The 18789-nt window shown below is 56.6% G+C and overlaps 3 protein-coding genes across 3 annotated transcripts; 2 read left to right on the forward strand and 1 right to left on the reverse strand.

Moving 5' to 3' along the window:
- The first annotated feature begins 5344 nt into the window (after positions 1-5344).
- Positions 5345-9133, forward strand: LOC119108107 (endothelin-converting enzyme 2-like). The gene is made up of 2 exons (XM_037231683.1): positions 5345-7187; positions 8996-9133. The coding sequence occupies exons 1-2, from the start codon at positions 5345-5347 to the stop codon at positions 9055-9057; spliced, it is 1905 nt and encodes a 634-aa protein (XP_037087578.1). The 3' UTR covers positions 9058-9133.
- Positions 9057-10769, forward strand: LOC119108108 (uncharacterized). The gene is made up of 3 exons (XM_037231684.1): positions 9057-9139; positions 9455-9590; positions 10551-10769. Exons 1-3 carry the CDS (start codon positions 9057-9059, stop codon positions 10767-10769), a joined length of 438 nt encoding a protein of 145 aa, XP_037087579.1.
- A 1923-nt stretch (positions 10770-12692) lies between these two features.
- On the reverse strand, positions 12693-17422 carry LOC119108109 (mitogen-activated protein kinase kinase kinase 1). The gene is made up of 7 exons (XM_037231685.1): positions 17288-17422; positions 16685-16929; positions 16052-16288; positions 15568-15720; positions 14738-15152; positions 14140-14414; positions 12693-13412 (listed from the first exon to the last, which is right to left on the reverse strand). The coding sequence occupies exons 2-7, from the start codon at positions 16895-16897 to the stop codon at positions 13254-13256; spliced, it is 1452 nt and encodes a 483-aa protein (XP_037087580.1). The 5' UTR covers positions 16898-16929; positions 17288-17422; the 3' UTR covers positions 12693-13253.
- Between the last annotated feature and the right edge of the window lie 1367 nt (positions 17423-18789).

Raw genomic sequence — 18789 nt, forward strand, 5'->3', positions numbered from 1 at the left:
CAGCTTTGAGGACCGTCCGTAAATTGTCGGTACGTTCGTCTGCGTAGTGCTGTTTATTTCACGCATACATCTGCTCTGGGTGCTGCAGTGTGATATTTATCCTCAATAAGCCCCCAGACCACAAAAGTCAATTTATATTTTTGCCAACATGATAATCTGTTTTCCCGTTCACCAAAATATATGAAAAGGAATGTCTTACAGTTGGGGCATGTTTCAAATATCCACCGGTGAAACATCAAGACCATCCACGTCTAATGATAACACCGGGTCGTGCCACTGTAGCGCCATCAAAACATAAGGAGGAAATTAAGTTGAGCTATTTTCAAGCCTAACTTATGCTGCCAACGTTTTGACACCGAACTACACTTCTTTCTTTCTATGTGCCCCCAGAGCGTAGCCCCAGTCCGCGCCATTGACGACGTTTGCGACCTGCTGAGAGCTGCGTTATCTGTTCGGGACTAGTGATACCGCTTATGAACTGTTTTAACTGGCGGCCAGACACAGCGTCAAATGGAAAAAAATTAATGGAAAAAGTTGAATGGGAGAAGTCGAATGGAAAAATTGGAATGGAAAAAGTCGGAAGACAACAACAACAAAAAAAATGACGGATTAAGTCGAGCGAGATAAAAGTCGAACCCGAAAAAGACTGAACAGCAAAAGGCAGACCGGCATAAAATCCGACTGGGATAAGCCTCAAATGGGAATAGTCGAATTGAAAAAAAAAACGAATTGAAACGTCAAAAGAGTTAAATGCAGTCGGCGGGAAAGATTCAAAATAGAAAAGTCCAATGGCGAAAAGTCCAACAAAAATCCGGCACGAAGTCCACAACGCACTACTGGGCGCATATGATGGCCCGATCGGTATCGCAAGCGCAGCTTGAAACGCCGGCCACTGACAGTGGAGATGACTGCTTACCCTGTAACGTCATCTTATCAGTGCCTCCTGGCGTCCTGAAGGTCAATAACTCGGCATGGGAATTCTGAACCATAATGCTTTCTTCCTAACTTTAGGGAGAAAATGAGTGGAATCCAGGGAGCTGTTCGTGTATTAGTGTTTTGAAGGCAAGTTACCTCATTTTACCCTGTTCTGACTTGCCCGCCCTGCCCCAACTCATTTAGCAAACCTGCGCCCCTGAATCATAAAGGGTTTTCTCGTGTCAAAAGCTTACAAGAGCCTTCCTCGCGGATATCCAGCACTATAGGTTTGTATTCGCATAATGTGAGTGTTATAAGGGCTTAGGCAACACACACGCAGGCTGGCTATCGACACAGTCGCACAACAGAGACCGTCCTCCGTCCTGCGTCCGCCTTGCGTACCCTGCTCCTCTTCCTCTCCCTGACGTACAACGCCGGGGATGCCGGGGCCGCACCCCGCCGCGCAGCCGACGAGAACTAGGTGATGCTGAGAAACAGTCGAGACCTTTATTTTGGCGTCGTATGTAGGTTCTTATGTAGTAGCTTGCCCCGAATGCTACATTAAAATTTAGTTGGTCCGATCCTGTGTCGTTCGATAGCAGCATGTTCCATCCGGTCCCGTCTGACTTCATCCTGTTCCGTCCGGTTTCGTCAGGTTTTGTCTGGTCCCCGCCCGGCCCCGTTCTTTCCCGTCCAGTTTCTTTCGACCCTGTCCGGCGACGTTCGATGCTGTCAGATCGCGCCCGGTCACGCATAGTCTCGGCTGGTGCCGTCCGGTTCGGTTCGGTCTCGTCCCATTTTGTCCCGTCCGATCCAGCACGGTTCCATCGATTCGGTCCCATCTCGCTGCTATTTCTCGATCCCTTCTGGTGTGATCTGGTCCCGTGCGGTCCCGCCCGCTCCCTTCTCGTCCCATCCAGCCCCATCCAGCTCTACGCGTCTCTCCCCGTGGCCAAAGCTTTATTCATGTCTCATACCAGGCGCCAAATCGTAATGACCTTTTTGTTTTAAATCATTTTGACCGCTGATGTTTTTTGCATACTTGAGTTCACCATCATCTCTGTCGATGCTCTGTCTCTGAGCCTATTCCGTTTCTATTGCTATCCCTTCCGACTTTTTGTCCGTCGACTTTTTCCGATTTGAATTTGAGCGCTTCCGACTTTTTGTCGTACGATTTTTTTGTTCGAGTTTTCTCCATTCGACTTTGTCTGACAGCCGTTTTAACCCTCACATTACGGGCCTCCCAGCTTAAAAACGGCATCTCTACTGGTATGAATGACTTGAGCAAACAGTAGAAACAAACGTTTGCAATTGTCACAGCGGACGACGCAGGCCATTTATAGAGAGACTCATGGGTTTAGGTCTGGATCAGTACGTCACTATAAAAAATATGCTACGTCTGATCCACGAAGCCAAAATGCGCGTTGACGAGAATCACTGCGTTAAACGCCGCGGGGGAAACATCAAAGCTAAATTCAAAGCTAAAAAATGAAATCCACCACAGCTCAAAATCAGTCGAGGTATGTAGGATGTCCAAGCTGCCGCTGCTCCGGTCGCTGCTACCCCGACGGTCCCTGCCCCCACCCACAGGTCATGAGTCTTTGTCACAATTTGCATTCCCCGGCCTGACGCCCGGTCGGGTCGGTCCCGTGATTGTTTGTTCGGGTTGGAGCCACAGCACAGGAGAGACTCACACAGCTCGGGTCACCAGGCGGACAGCCACACATCACAATGTGACGTGGCGTTGAGTTCGAGTGATAATCGCCTCAGGCTTGTATAAATTTTTGTTTCTTTTTCTCCATGTATTGCAGAAGCATTTTGACCAATGAGTGCATTACCAACATTACCGGACCCACGTCGGAAAAGCAAAGCAAAGGAAAATTATTATTTTCGTGGTGATCAGGTGGGTGTGTAATGACATTTTTGCTGAGATTTTCAGAAGGATTTTGGGAAACGGATGCGTTTGATCTATCAATATGTGAGAAGTACAAAAAGTGCATGCTCAATTTAATTTCTCATCGCTGTCACTTTGCGTCCCTGAAAGTCCTGGATCTAGTTTCGGCTCATTTTCTTCATTTTTCCGCAATTTTCCATGGCTTATTTTTCTCCCAATCAAACAAGAGATTAGTTCGTGGAATGCTGCAACGTTGCAGGAAAAGTCGGTTTGCCCCAACAGCTTGCATGTTTAACCCAAAAATGTAACAGCACATGTTTTCCAGCGTTGCGCTCCGTGACGCTACATCGCACGACACCGTACTCAGTGGCTGCAAACACATTAGCTTCCAGAAGGCTTCCGGAGTCAGGCCGCCCAAGTTGAAGATTTCCTAATAGTTCAAGCAGGACTCGCTCGACCTGCAGCTTCTGTTGCCACCAGCCGTGCCATGGAAAAGCTGGGATCTTGTGGACGACACACGAATGTGTGATGATGACGGTGATTATTTGCGTGAATGGTGGACATAGTTCCGTGCCATGGAAAAGCTGAGATCTTGTGGACGACATACGAATGTGTGATGATGACGGTGATTATTTGTGTGAATGGTGGACATGGTTCCGTGCCATGGAAAAGCTGGGATCTTGTGGACGACATACGAATGTGTGATGATGACGGTGATAATTTGTGTGAATGGTGGACATGGTTTCTCAAGGCTTGACTTTGTTTCACCTGTTCCTTCCACCTTTACGAATACGTTCCGAAATATGGGTGGTCCACGTAGCTCTGCTTTAAAAGAGCTAAGTGAACCCGTAAAAAGTCGGTTTTAAGTTAGGTGCAGGGGAAGTTAGGATACGCGAGCCTTATTTAAACAGTCCAGGAGTGCCATCACGCTGTGGTAGTCTGTTAAGTCCAGGAGTGCCATCACGCTGTGGTAGCTTGCAAAGTCCAGGAGTGCCATCACGCTGCGGTAGCTTGCAAAGTCCAGGAATGCCATCACGCTGTGGTAGTCTGCAAAGTCCAGGAATGCCATCACGCTGTGGTAGTCTGCAAAGTCCAGGAATGCCATCACGCTGTGGTAGCTTGCGAAGTCCAGGAGTGCCATCACGTTGTGGCAGTCTGTAAAGTTTAAACAGTCCAGGAGTGCCATCACTCTGTGGTAGTCTGCAAAGTTTCGTAGTGACACATGGGTGTAAAATAGGGCATGGGAGGTGCAGGAGAGGCCATTACAACTCAAATCAAAATGCGTGCAATATTATGATTTAGTTTGTTTTGGCAGCTTGGCCACTTTTCCTCTTCACAGCATTACCCGATCACGCCTTGGCAGGATCCCTGTGGAAGGCAGGCGGGTGTTACCTAAGCTTGTATTACAGCAGTGTTTTAGTTCGCGACACTTCGGCCGGAGGCATTTCAGCTGTTTGGGATCTGATTTCATTGAACTCACCAGGCCGCATGCAAATGTTTCGGCCCATTTAGGAAAAACACGCTTAAACAAAATGTTGTTCGGTGACCCACTCCCCTTAAATACTGGATGTTCGATCCGCACGGGTTAGACCGGTGTCGGCGGTGCGGCCAAAAGCTGGGGGCTCAGTGGCCTCCCACTGGTCCTGACCGTGCACAGACCACCGCTCCGCCGGTTATTCGTTCATTCGGCCGCCCGGATTCGTCGGTCCGTGTGCAGCCTGATTTTTCACGTCCGTACAAGGCAGCTGGTTGATTTGTAAGCAGTTCATATGAACTGGCATGCCATATTAATAAGCCATGGCGACCACATCATTATGACCATACCTTTGGTGCAATGGTTTCCGCCTACAGAATACGTCGCGTTCGTTATGACAAGGGCCTGCGGTCCGAGCAGCACTGCTCTAGATTTCTGACAACTTTGTATTTCTTTTTGCAGGCGAGTGTCCGCATGCTACGGAGCGCGAGCCGGGCCAGTCAGTGCGGCTCCGGTGTCACTCTCGCGGCGGCCACCGGCGCGGCAGCACGGGCCACCCGGACGCGGCACAGACCCGAGGCGACCGCAAACAGGATCCCACTGGGGCGTGCCAGCACGGACCCAGCGGCCCGCCAGGGATCTGCCCAGGGTACGTGTCCGCTGGCCGGCTGCCGGTGAGGCGCTGCGGTCAGCAGGTGGCGCGGCCCCGTCAGCTCTGTGGTGGCTCGGTGAGGCTCCGAGCAGCGTAGCTCGTGATCGTCGCGGCGCAGGCACGAGCTCCTCCCTCGGCCCGCGCCAGTCGGCGCCGGAGCTGGCCGGCAGTGGCAGTGAGGAGAGGGCGACAGCGTGACCCGTGCGCGCCGCTACGCTGCTGTTGGAGCAGCAGGAGCAGGAGCAGGAGCAGCCGACCCCCGGAGCGAGAGCGCCCCGCCAGGTGAGGTCGGCTCGCCCGTCGGAGACCCACGCGGCGGGCACCGCGCTCCGCAGCCGAGCGGCGCCGTTCCGGAGAGTGCAGCCGCGACCACCGCGCCGTCGCCGCCGTGGCGCCTGCCATGAGCGGAATGGACGAGGAAGGGCCGCCGGCCACCCTGCACATGAGCGCCGTCGAGGAGCCCGAGACGGTCAACGACAAGCGCTTCCTGTTCAGCGAGCTGGGCGCCTCGCGGCCCGTCTGGGTGGTGGCCGGTTACCAGGTGCCCAAGCTGCCGGTGCTGGCGGGTGGCTGCGCGCTGCTGGCCCTGCTGTGCGTGTTGCTGGGCGGCTGGTGCGGTGCGCTGCACGGTCGCGCTGCGCCGCCGCCGCCGCCGGCAGAGTGCGAGACGGCCGGGTGTCTGCGCCAGGCGGCTGAGATCGCCAGCTACCTCAACAGCTCGTCGCCGCCCTGTCAGAACTTCTACGAGTTCGCGTGCGGCAGATTCGACGACGTGCACCCGCTCGGTACGGAGATCAGCTACGGCGTCGTGGACGTGCTGGAGAGCCTCAACAAAGTGCGCGTGGAGGAGCTACTGGAGCGGACGCAGTTTCATAACGACTACTCCGCCGTCAGCAAGGCCAAGACATTCTACAGCACATGCATGGCATCTTTCCACGGCAACAGCAGCTCCCAACGCCTCCAGGACCTCATCAACTCAGTCGGGGGCCTTGATCTCCTGGACACGTTCGACCCCGACGAATGGAGCTTCCCCGACGTGTTCCTCAGGACGCGCGAGAACAACCGGCTGCGCTTGTTCTTCTCCATCACGTGGCTTCAGTCTCTGAACCGCGTGATGGTCTCGCTGCCGCGACTCGGGCTCCGAAACCCACGTGTCTACACAGACGACTCGCCCAAAGGTAAGACGAAGCGCGACGTCTACCGCCAGGCGATCGTGGCCGTGCTGGCGCTGGTGCAGGCCGACCTGCCGGCCGAGCGGACGCTGAACCGCAGCTGCGGCGACGACTGTGCCGGCGCGCTCGCCGACGACGTCATCTACATGGAGACCGAGATCGCGAAGGTGATGCCGAAGAGCGGCGACCTCTTGCCGGCGCCGGCCAACATCATGTCGCTGGAGGACATGAGCCAGCTGGCGTCGCAGTTCCAGTGGCGGCGCCTGCTGGACACGCTGTTCGGCACCGGGGTGATCGCCGCCGCGTCCAGCGTACAGATACCCAGCAAGGAGTACATGTCCAACATCAACAGCCTGATCAAGACAAGCAACACCACCGTGCTCAACAACTACTTCCAGTGGAACCTGATCCGACAGTATCTGCCGGCCATGGGACCGCTGTACGCCATCTTGGCGGAGGAGATGAACTTCATCACGCAGGGCAAGGCCACCAAGGCGCGCCAAGAGGTCTGCTTCGATTTGATGCGCAACTACTTCCCCCGAGCGCTGCGGGCGCTCTTCATCCGCGGGCACATCGGCGAGAACAACGTGGCGGCGGCGCAGCGACTGGTGACGCGCGTCAAGAGGCAGCTGGCCACCAGCTTCGGCTGGATGACGCAGAAGGCGCGCGACACCTCTATCACCGTGCTGCGGAACTTGCAGGTCAACTACGGCCATTCGGCCTGGGTCACCGACCCGCGCCGTCTCAACGAGTACTACGGCAGTCTCACGCTGAACAAGGCCGACTTCTTCACCAACATGCTGAACGTCGACCGCTTCAAGGCGTCTGAGCTGAAGACGAACGCGGCGCGGCTGGTCAACGACGACGCGAGCGACGACGACGTGTGGGTGGAGGGCGACACGGCTGACGTCAGGGTCACGTACAACCCCGTGCGGGGTCGGCTGCGCGTGCCGGCCGGTGGCCTGCAGGTGCCGCTCTTCAGCCACGAGAACCCCGACTACTGTCAACAGCCGCCACGCTGGGCTCGCTGGTGCTGGCCGAGCTGGCTGGCCCGTTCTTCCTGCGCCACCGCACCTACAGGTCAGTGGTGTTGTACGGACGGGTCGACGGGTCGGGTCGTGTCGTACCGTGGGACGGGTCGGGTCGTGTCGTACCGTGGGACGGGTCGGGTCGTGTCGTACCGTGGGACGGGTCGGGTCGTGTCGTACCGTGGGACGGGTCGGGTCGTGTCGTACCGTGGGACGGGTCGGGTCGTGTCGTACCGTGGGACGGGTCGGGTCGTGTCGTACCGTGGGACGGGTCGTGTCGTACCGTGGGACGGGTCGTACCGCGGGGCCGATAGGCCAGTTCAGCGTATGTGATGACGCCTGGTCGGATTCATGCTGTGTGGATTCCTGCTGTATGCGGTGGACTTTTGATGTGTGGTAATGGGCTTCTGCCACGCGCTTTGCTGCACTCCCGTGGAATTGCTACATTTTCCCTTCAAGAGTGCTGGGCTGTGAAACATATCGAATGCCAAGGATTGCCATTACAGTTTGAAAGGCTGTCCATCTCACATTCGCTTTTTATCGTTATGTTGAGAAGCGGTGTGTTGATAATTAATCCGTCGGGTAGTAATTCAGGCCAGTCGGCCATGCTTTGCTTTCAGGGCCAATGGAAGCCTGCTTGTTATGTAAGTCCAAGGTGAACGTAACTGGAATAGAAAAACTGGCCCAATAGTGTCGTTATGTTCGCCGTCATCGCAACAAGCTCGGCATCAATGAAGGCGAGCAAGGTCATGTTTTGCTCTCGCTGCATCGAGTACCCACCCTCATATCTTGAACATTTGCAACGCGACGGCTGTCGCTAATGGTAGAGCGCAACAAACAGGTTATGCAGACGCCTCGATTGTTAAAAAAATCACGGTTTTGCCTCAGTCCTGGCATTTCGACTCGCCCCGTTGCATTTTGCAGTCATTTATTTTTGCTGATACCGCTGCCAAACACAAAGTTGTGGGAATTGCAGCACCTGATTTCATTGAAAGATGCACAAGTTAGTAATTCGCAACACGTAGACGTCAGAAAAAGTAACATGTCATGGTGCGTATTAGAATTATGCAACACACTGGTAACAATTTATTATTTAAACGGTGACAGCTCCCCGCATACTTCTGGTGGCCTCTCCCACATTTCCGTTTCAAGTTGCTCAATGTGTAACAATCTCACGGAGAAAATCATTTTATTCGTGTAAGCGAGAAAACGAAATGAGGGTTCTGAAAGAGAGACATATCCTTTCTTTTGATTTGTGGTTTATTCCTTTGATTGCCTGTGTGACGAGCAGCCCGGCTCTCTGTGGCAGCCCAGCCTGAACCCGATACTTGAGGTGTGTTGCTCCCGCAAATTTTTCCCGTAAACTACATCCGTTCGTGCAGGCCATACGTGCACCCACTGCAGGTATATAGGTCCGCCCGCAATCTGGTATTGACCTGCTGGGCCACTCTATATGGCCCTGCTGGACACCCATCGTACATCTGTGGAGTGTTTCCTTTCCTCTATTCATCGTGCGTGGTGTGGTACACAGGTGATGCATGCCACAACGCGGTATGCGATGTATGTAACTTACACATACAAACACATGTATCGCTTGTTTATAAAAACACACGATGTATGTGTTTTATCGGCGATATCACGTTATGTCGCCGATAAAACTGGACCATGTGCGGTTGGGAATGTTGCTAACCGCACGTCGCTAGCGTGCGGTTAGCAACGCGGTAATGGGCGTTGCTGAGCGCCCGTGGTCCAGTTTCATCGGCGATATCACCTGGCCAGTGTACGGCATCGCGGACCGTCCTGCACTGTACCCTCCTCCCCTCGCCAGCGGGTCCGCTCACCCTTGCACGCCCGCCCCAGACGGCCCAGCTGGTGGGACGCCGAGACGTCAGCCAGCTATCGACGCTACGGCTTGTGCCTGATGGACAGCCTGGACGGCTACACGGTACAGGTGGAGCGAGGCTTCGAGTTCAAGTCGAACAAACAGATCGGCGCCCACCCAAGGTCAGTACCTGCGGAGGGCTAGAGCCCAGCGCCGGACTAGCCCAGCGGAGGACTAGTCCAGCGGAGGACTAGCCCAGCGCCGGCCGGCGGCCGCGCTGTGTGGCGCGGGGTTTTCCGGACGCGAGCCGCTGGGCTGCGCGTCAGCCGGCAGGGTGACACGCAGCCGTCGAGTACGAGCCTGCTAAGCGCATTTTTTCAGAGCAATGTGTCCTTGATGTTCTGGCTCGGTTGTTGTGCTCAAGCTGTTGGGAAAGGCCCATCGGCCCATCTGGCTGCGGTTGAGGCCAGCTCGATGACGGAGTTTCCGCGCCGCAGGTCCGTCGTTCCGCTGGACCCCCGCAAAGCCTCCAACTACGTGCAGTCGGAGCACTTGGGCTTCATGCTGGCCCACAAGCTGTTCAAGCAAATCCTGGCGGACGATGGTCCTCAGCGCACACTGCCGGGCACACAGGTTCGGCGATTCGGAGCTCACTGCCGTTACTTGCTACGTGACGGGGCGGGGAGGGGGGGGGGGGGGGGAGGGGAGGTGGGAGGGATCGTAGCACCCGGTCAATGTAAACTTTATTAGCGCCAGCGTTCATTCGACTGTTACCTTTTTGGTTTCGCCGCATTCAACAGGAGCATAATTCTGAGCTGCACGGAAAATTGCGTAAACAGAGGGCGAAAGTCGCAGTGTTTCATTGCATCGTCAAAAATTGGCGGTAAATTTTACTCTGGTAACATTTTGGTTTCACCATCCTGTAACAGAAAGCTTCAGGCCGCGTACTGGATTCTTTGAGACCAGACCATAGTGCCGCAAACGTGAGATGACAAATAAGTGTATGATGATGAAGTAAAAGGGTCTCCGAAGTGAAAAGTTGCGGCTGTTTTGATGTCTCTCACGACAAGCATCGGTCCTGCTCGTCCTTATCCAATTTGTTAAGCGGTCCCTGCGTAACCCTAACAAGTGGTCCCTGTAACGCTTGCGTGAAAAGGGCCATAGCGTGACTGGCATTGTGCGTCACAGAATGGTCACCTCCGGGAGCGGGTCGGGTCCGGGCACACCTTAGGCGGCCCTTGAGCGCTTCCGGATTCACACGGCACTGTACGCAGGCTCAGCTGTCGCTCACTTACCTTCCTCTCTCTCGAGATGCTGTGCGCGTTTGGGCCACGTGAGGAAGCCAGCTATGGGTGCAGCGTGTCCACGCAGCCAGCCAGACTGTCGGCAAGCTCCGCCTGGCTGTTTACGGTTAAGCCGCCGTGCTCTCCGTAACCAGCGGTACTGCTAGCGCGGGGTCAGATTACACGCTGAGGCAGACTGCACCTGCCAGCTTAATCCCTCGGCCGTCGCTGACATTCAGAGGAGGCCGACGTCAGCGATGTCTCAGTGGTCCAGGATCCGGTCATGGCTCCTCCTACGCGGTCGTTTCAGGGCCAGACTCCGGAGCAGCTCTTCTTCCTGGCGTACGCCCAGAGCCGCTGTCGGCACACCAACCGATACCTGAGAGTGCTACTCAACAGCGCCTTCAAGGAGTTTCCGCACCCGGAGATGATCAACAATTTTGTTTACAATTATCCTGATTTTATGAAAGCGTACCAGTGTTCCTCAATCCCACCCAAGCACCAGGGCAAGCACTGCACCCTCGGTTGAACGGTCTGTGGAGGCTGTGACCAGGTAATGGTGTGTTCATTAGGTGGCTGGCTGCGTAGTGGCAATGACAGCTATATTTGCATTACAACTAGGCAATAAATCGGCCTTGAAGCCGGTACGATGGTAGTTTTCGTATTGTTCAATATTTCGTAGCAATGACGTGGTTCACTTTTGTCACATTTCGGGCAAAATTTAGCGTGCGTCCGGCGGCTCGCTAAATTTCGCTGTACAATTGATGGCCCGCAGCAATTGCTGGAGTGCATGTGTGGATGTGTTCGTGTGCGTATGCGCGTGCGCGCGTGCGTGCGTGTGTGAGTGTGTGTGTGTGTGGGGGGGGGGGGGGGGGGGGCTGTGCTCAAACCGCACATATGGATATGCGTCAACATGGCTGTTATTCAATACGGCTGATGCTTCACGGCCAATGCGTGCTTATGATATCGTGCGGACAAGCAGGCAACAAATTAAACCGTTCGGTGCCAATAACGGTTCATACAACGGAATGCGTTCAGTGATCAACGTGAAGCGTGTTGTAAATAGTCATCTAGTGGCGCAGTTATGCTCCGATCAGCTGTGTTGGTTGTTTGACACGCATTCAGCTTTTTTTGGAATACATTATATGCCCGATCGTTTGCGTAGCGCGATGCACAGCGTCGGCAACGTTGGTAATGATACCAAAACGTATGGATTGTCAGCAAAAGCAAGAATTCGGCAGAAACCGCTGTTTTCATCCAGCCCTTCTCGACACGAATGTTTCTTTTTTTTGCTAATTGCAGCTTTGGGATACCCGAGAACGGACATCAGGCGTAGGTACCGGGGTTTCGGCGGACACGACAGAATCGAGTCGTATCGTGACTCTGCAGACAATTCAGATTCCAAAGACAAGCACCGTTCACTCGATAGCATCACTCAATGGAACTTTCCAGGAAATCACTCTGGGCACAATTAGGAAATATGGTGACGTACGTCACGCAACCAAAAGCACAAGGGCCTAAGACAACAAGGACCTGGCCTAAAGTGGCCGTCAGTATTGATGGTGAGACTTAAACGGCCGATGGCTGATAGATCCCGGCCGACCATCTTCACCGGCCGACGGCCGATGGATACCGCCGACCGTCTTCAACGGCCGATGGATACCGGTCGACCGTCTTCACCGGCCGATGGCTGATAGACCCCGGCTGACCGTCTTCACCGGCCGATGGCCGATGGACACCGGCCGACCGTCTTCACCGGCCGATGGCCGATAGACACCGGCCGACCGTCTTCACCGGCCGATGGCCGATGGACACCGGCCGACCGTCTTCACCGGTCAATGGTCGATGGACACCGCCCGACCAACTTCGCGGCCCCTTGCCTTTAGGCCAGATCGCGCTGAGATTTGCTTCCGTAATATATAACCACCGGTGGCTGGCGACCACAACAGAAGACTATTGAAAGACTTACATCTGCCGTGTCAGCCCGCGTCACCCAGTGTACACGCTAATGGCTAGCGTATGATGAACGTGCTACCGTCTCACCCCGTCGAACACCGCAGACACCGTTTGCATGGGCACAAGCCTGAGTGTACGGTCACTTGCGCCTTTCACCCTGTGCACCCGACCCCCGACCTCAGGAAGGGAGTACCGGACTGGATAACAGAAGGAGGCGAGGTCTAAAAGCATAAGCGTCGAGTTGGGCCGAGTCTCGTGCCGGCGGCAAGCGGAAAACCACCCGCAGGTGACCGTTTTGTCTGACGAGATGTCCACTGTCGTGTATCCCGCAGACACAGCCATTTGCAGCGTACTGCTGCACAGACACTATCCTCTCTGCGATGTATTCCGCTATGATGCATACATGACACCATTGACGTCTATGGTCCCTTGCGTGAAATCGTTATGTAAACAAAATATAAATTACGCATAAAATCGCTCGAAACTGCTAATGCTCGCTAGCAAAAACTTCCATCTAACTTAAGTACACACATCACACTCCCCTTACAGCTTAAGTACATACAAAACAGTACCACAATTTAATATAGCTTAGGGGGCTGCAGCCAGCCCTAAATCGAGACCATTCGAGGAGACCATTCGTCAGGAATAGACCCTGTAGCGCGACATGATGAATGATGACGTGGAACTGAGCTCGTCCCGAGTGAGGAAAAATTCAGACAGCCGGGATCAGACCAGCGAGAATGCAGCACCTCGAGCCGAGGACAGTTATTTGCTACGTCAGCTCAGGATCAACAAAACAGACCAGAATAAAAAACGTAACAGTGATGTTGCGCGAAGGTACAGCTTAAAGGCCATATTTCAGGCCAGGTTACTAATGTCTCACGCAATTCAAGGCATACTTGGTGCGACCTGGCCGGTCGCCTCGGCAAAACAGGTGCCCGGTGACCTCGTTCCACCCGACTAACATGTACTCCCATTTGACACGCGGCAGTCCGACCACACGGTGACCGCTGGTCTAGAGCTGAACCTGGCAAGCCGAATGCGTCTTTGGAATGGACTACACATTTGTACTTATACCCTTAAAGCATGGGTAGTCCAGCAGCTGTCTGGCAGCTGGACGCTTTTCTGGATCCATCTGGTGACAGTCCGAAATCAAAGTTCGCAAGTCATCCGGTAGATGACACGGCATCTCGGGAGGTGTCGGACTGCCCGCGATCTGGAAAGAGCCATGTGAGGTTGAGTATTCAGTATACGATGCGATTTGAAACAAGAATGCTAAACTATATTGTCTTCGATATTTCCGCCCACATAACGAGGCGAATTAGTTGATGATTTATGGGAATGTTCCACATTTGAAGATTTTGAAGCTAGTCTCAGATCTGATTAAATAAGCTCGCTTAAAATTATTAAACTTCTGAGTGGAAAAGACTGCTCTAGACAACGCAATTTATCTATTAGTAAAATCTTCATCAATACGTCATTGTTTGATTCTCATCGTACCTTGAAAGACATGGATTGACAGCCAACTGGCGGCCGCTCTATCCCTCACGGACGGCAGATATGAGAGACACGACAATTATGTTTTCCTTAGCCTTGATCGCCCCATGACAAACGCAATAACAGGATTTAAATGACGTTATTACAGCGCCATGGATGCCTGGGCGGCATTGAAAGTCTGCAGGAAATAGTCTGTGCAATTTCGCGGGTGTGTAGCTCAGAAACTAGAGGACTTGGGCCTTAAGAAGGGCAGGGCTGTGAACTACACCAGATGATCCTCACGATGCATTTTTCAATTCAAAGCCCCATATAAATATGAAGCATTCCCCTTGAAACACTTTCAGCCAGCTGGACTGTAGCATCCGAGCGAAGACTCCACTTCCTTCGGGCCCTGCTCAACAGTCCAGGACTCCGAACCACCCTGCACGGCCCTAAATATCGCTCACCATGAACAGCATGGCCAGGTGGTTGCTGCGAGTGTACGCCTGCCAGGGCGGCTGGCCGGTCGCCATCTCGATGACGCAGCAGCCGACGCTCCAGACGTCGCACGAGCGGCCGTAGTGCTCGCCGCGCAGCACCTCCGGCGCCGTGAAGGCCAGCGTACCGCGCACCTGGCCGGTGAACTCGCCACGCAACGTGGCCGCGGCGCCCAACTCGGCCGCCGTGCCCAAGTCGCCGATCTTCAGCGTCTCACCTGTCGAGTCCACCAGCAGGTTTGCACCTGGAAGCGACAGGAGGAGGGACGTCACACGACGGACAGGTTCGAGGCGTCGGCGCACGACAGAGCGGCTCGGGAGACGGCAAGCTCTCAGCTCCGAAGTTCAGGCTGCTGAAGATGATGAACCGTTTTTCTCGCAGCTTGTCATAGAATATTTGGCACCAGCACGCCGCATGCCTCCACCACAACCGATGTTAAAATGGTTCGATGTATTCGCCTCTTACGCATGGCGTTTAAGTCGATTCTCTCGTTATCCCGATCCCGAGAAGGGCAAGCAGTCGCTCTACCCTCATCACTACACCAGCCCAGGCGCACGGCGTCATTACCTTTCAGGTCTCGGTGCAGAATGCCGTTGTCGTGCAGGTACGCCAGCCCGTCCACGAGGTGACGGCTGTAGCGGTGCGTGACGTCATCGGCGAACGGGCCGTACATCTTGAGCAGGTCTGCGACCGAGCCGCCCGCCTGCCAGTCCGTGAAGAGATTGACCACGCCCGGCCGCCGGGTGGCACACAGCAGGCGCAGCACGTGTGGGTGCTGCACGTTCGCCAGGAGACGCATCTCGCGCAGCAGCGCCGCCTTGTCCGTCTGAGGCGACATCTCCACTTGCTTGACGGCTACCAGCCGGCCGGAGCGCAGGTCGCACGCCTGGTAGCAGCGGGCGAAGCCGCCGGTGCCCAGAAGCGCGCCGCGCGCCCAGTCCTCGCCCTCCGTGTAGGTAGCGCTCGTGTCGCCCTCCAAATCCTGCGGGCCGACGGGCAGCGTTAGCCGGAGGAGGCGTACTGGAGAGCACGCCAGTGGGACGTCAAGCGGCAAATGCGAGGAACAGCTCTGACTTCGTCAGGGTCACATTACCACTAACCACGATGTCGGACAAGTGGCGATAGCAGACGGACAGTGTCAGTGATATCACAGTGCGGTGCCATCCAATGGCTCCGCAAAAGGGCTCTGGAGGATTGATGTCACAACAATGAGAAAACAACCGAATATGAGGCGTTCGACATTCGGTCCATTCTCCTTTGTAGCTAACGTCGTGACAGTAAGAAAACGTATATTCTACTGGCCTAAATGACATCATAATCAGGACAAATAGGCTGCCTAATTTCCTTTCTGACAGTCCTTGCCCTCGCAAACCCATAACCACTCGCTCTAAACTCACTGGGTCATGAAGGCACACTATGCAGTCCTTCACGGAGGTTGTGACGGGGCCGCGCGGTGGCCGGGGCACGGGCACGTCCTGCACCCCGCCCAGGTCCATCGCGGAGCGGACGGACGACGTGTCGCCGAAGTGACTGACAGGCGTCTCGCCGGTCTCAGGCGGCGCATGGGGACCTAGACGGGTGGCCGCGGTCGGAACTCTCCAGTTCGCTCGGCAGTAGGCAGCGCCGCTTGAAGGCGGCAGTTGCGTCCAGCGGCAGGTAGCTGGGCCGCGGACGACGCGTGCCGGTCGCCGCCTCCTCCGCCACCGCCGCCGGCCGCGGCCCGGCGCCGTGCGCCGCCAGCCGATGGCGGCCGCGCCGCTCGAGCCGCGCCATACCTCCGCCGCGGATGCGCCGCGTCAGCCACAGCCGCAGGTCCGTGTCCAGCGCGGCCAGCAACGTGCAGACGTGAGCGTACGCGGCCGGCGTCGCTCGCGCCGCCACCGCCATCTGCACGAACACGCTCCGCGCCAGCCGGCCGACGGTGGCGTGCGGGTGGGTGAGCGCGTGGTGCGCGAACTCGGCGAGCCGCGTGACGCGGTCGGCGGCGTCGCCGCCGGCGCCGCTGAACTCAGCGCGGAACTGACCCACCAGCACGTCGGCGACACGCAGCCGGCCGAGGCACCACTGCCACGAGTCGGCGCCGGAGAGGCACTCCTGCATCAGCCGGTCCAGCACCAGCTGCAGACCGCCCAGCTCGACGGCCAGCAGCGTGCCGCCAGGGCCGCGCGCCAGCTCGGCAAGCGTCCATACGCTGAGCTGCGCCGAGCGGCCGCTGGCGTCGGCCGAGCGCAGCAGCAGCGCGTCCACCTGCGGCGTGAGGGCGCCGCGCAGCCGGGCCGCCTCCTCCGGCGAGCAGCATGGCACGCGCTGCAGCAGCACTCTCAGGCACCTCTGCCGGACGGAGTGGCGCCGTCAGGCTGGCCTGACCGACCGCCGTCCGATGTCCGGCAGTGGTGCGAGGTCTCAGGCGGCGGTGCAGAATTAGTGAGGTCTTTAGGGCGGTGGTGTAATGTCAAGATCGAATCGGCGATTTACGAGGACATTGGCACAAGCCCAGCGAGTCTAGCACGTCGCTGACGAATGGTCACACACTTCTTCCTCAACAGCCAGACGGAGTCTGCCCGGCACAGGTGCAGGATCAGGTAAGCCACTTCCCCGACGCCTTAGCCCACTCACGATAGCGCCGTCGAAGACCTTGTAGACGGGGTCGGCGCAGAGCACCGCCAGCAGGTCGGCCAAGTGGTGCAGCAGGTCCACCGCCGAGCGGCCACCAGGACTGCTTACCATGTGGCTCAGCTCCTCAGCCAGCCGGCAGATCCCTGGTGGCAGCGAGCACGGCCCCGTGCAGGCAAGGATAAGTGAAGACAGGATCTATGCGACTGGTGATGGCCTTGGCTCGAGTGCGGGGAAGCAATATTTCATGTCGAGAATCACGCTTTCTTCTATGACTGCGTTTACTTCTCTGTCGCGAGTGGGGTTCCGACTCATGTGTTCAATCGCCTAAAAAGCTTACACATCTGGGTGGCTTTGTGTGCCGTACTCGAAAAGGTGAATTCCGAAAAAAAGACTTTCTGTCCGCGTGAGATCATGTCCGGAAAAAACAGCTGGGCAGCATAATACGCCTTTCACCCAGCTGGCCTCCTCCCTTAGCACGGTGCATTAAGTCGCGCAGCTCACCTGTGTCTCTGATCTGCCAGTCTCTGCTGAAGACCAACTCAACCAGCTCGCGGCCCAGCAGCTGAGTCCAGGCCTGACGGCGCTCCACGTCTTCGAGCCGCTCCAGGCGGACGGCCGTTCGCCGCAGCGAGCCGCGCCCGGCCGCCCGCCGGCCCAGCTGCGGACTGCGGCCCGGCTCCGTCTCCGACGCTGACCGCTCTCCGGCCGCCGCCGCCGAGCCGCGCGCCCCGACCACGGTCGGCGAGGCGGCGCCGGCCGTGTGCGAGGCGGGCGCGGCGGCGGGCGACGGCGACAGGGCGCCGGCCGGGTGCGAGTCGGGCGCGGAGGGCGCGGCCGGGCTTGGCGGGAGGCCGTCGGCGAGGCGGCGCCGGCCGTGTGCGAGGCGGGCACGGCGGCGGCAGGTGACGGCGGCAGCACGGCGGGCCTGGTGCGAGAACGGCGCGCAGGCGCGGCCGGGGCTTGCGGACCGTCGACGGGGAGCTGGCGCCGGCGCCAGGCGAACACGGCGGGGAGGCGGTGACGGCGCCGGCCGGCTGCGTCGCTGACGGCGTCAGAGGGCCGGCCAGCCGACGCGACAGAGAGGGCAGAGCGGCGCCTCCGGTGAACAGGCCGCCCACACGGCCATGCAGCGGTGGTGGAAGTAACTGCGGCAGCCCTCCACGCACTGTACCAGACTGTCGCCGGCCGCCAGCTCCAGCAAACAGATGGCACAGCAGCGATCGTCGCTAAAGGGATACAGATCATTGTCAGAATTCTAAAAAAAACGTATCGATGGTGCTTATATAAAGGACAGTATAAATGGTGCTGCTATAACTGACAGGTTTGTCACAAATCTCACTGATATCGAATAAAACAGGAGCACAACTCTAGCGAATCGCTGTCATTCGCAGCGAACACGATCCAGCACTGGCCCACAAGTTCACCAACGCACGACAGACGCGATATACAGCGGGCCTGTGATCCAAAGCTAATGTCCTCAGTGACATCATACCCACCCGTTGGCGTCTGACGTCAGAGCGTCGCCCGGCGACGGGCTGGCCACCTGAGATATGCGGCGACGTCTGTACGTCTGCAGCATTGCGTCCACCTATCGGCGCGGGCGTGACGTCACAACGTGGCTGCTTTCCTTAGTCCCTGCTTCATCCTGAATCCTTGCAACGACCCGCTAATCTGAGGTAAGTTGCATGCACCACCATGAGCGGGCTTAAGCACCCCTGGCAGGAGCCCCACCCGAGGGCCGGCACGGCCCCAGAGGGGCCCCTGTGCGGCGTTAGACTTGGCAGCGTAGGATCCCCAGACACATGTAGTTTTGCCCACCATTAGCCACTCTCCCTCGTCCCACAGCCCTGAAATGGCCGTTACAAGCCAAACTGACTAATGAAATAATAATAAAAAATAAAAAAACGCGGTCATGACGCCATCCATACAGCTTGAACACCGAGTTGACGTCAGAGACGGAGCACAGCTGCTGACATGAGCACGCAGATAGGGCACGACCACTA

Source organism: Pollicipes pollicipes, unplaced genomic scaffold (assembly GCF_011947565.3).
Source record: "Pollicipes pollicipes isolate AB1234 unplaced genomic scaffold, Ppol_2.1 Scaffold_6686;HRSCAF=7923_pilon_pilon_pilon, whole genome shotgun sequence".
NCBI lineage: Eukaryota > Metazoa > Arthropoda > Thecostraca > Pollicipedomorpha > Pollicipedidae > Pollicipes > Pollicipes pollicipes.

Coding starts and splice junctions, on each gene's coding strand:
- LOC119108107 (XM_037231683.1), top strand. CDS start 5,345: ATGGACGAGGAAGGGCCGCCGGCCACCCTGCACATGAGCGCCGTCGAG. Junction 7,188..8,995: donor CTGCGCCACCGCACCTACAG/GTCAGTGGTGTT, acceptor CGCCCGCCCCAG/ACGGCCCAGCTGGTGGGACG.
- LOC119108108 (XM_037231684.1), top strand. CDS start 9,057: ATGGACAGCCTGGACGGCTACACGGTACAGGTGGAGCGAGGCTTCGAG. Junction 9,140..9,454: donor CAGATCGGCGCCCACCCAAG/GTCAGTACCTGC, acceptor TCCGCGCCGCAG/GTCCGTCGTTCCGCTGGACC. Junction 9,591..10,550: donor GCACACTGCCGGGCACACAG/GTTCGGCGATTC, acceptor CGGTCGTTTCAG/GGCCAGACTCCGGAGCAGCT.
- LOC119108109 (XM_037231685.1), bottom strand. CDS start 16,897: ATGGTAAGCAGTCCTGGTGGCCGCTCGGCGGTGGACCTGCTGCACCAC. Junction 16,289..16,684: donor AAGTGTGTGACCATTCGTCA/GCGACGTGCTAG, acceptor GGCGGTCTGCAG/CTGGTGCTGGACCGGCTGAT. Junction 15,721..16,051: donor GCGTGTTCGTGCAGATGGCG/GTGGCGGCGCGA, acceptor GCGCCGCCTGAG/ACCGGCGAGACGCCTGTCAG.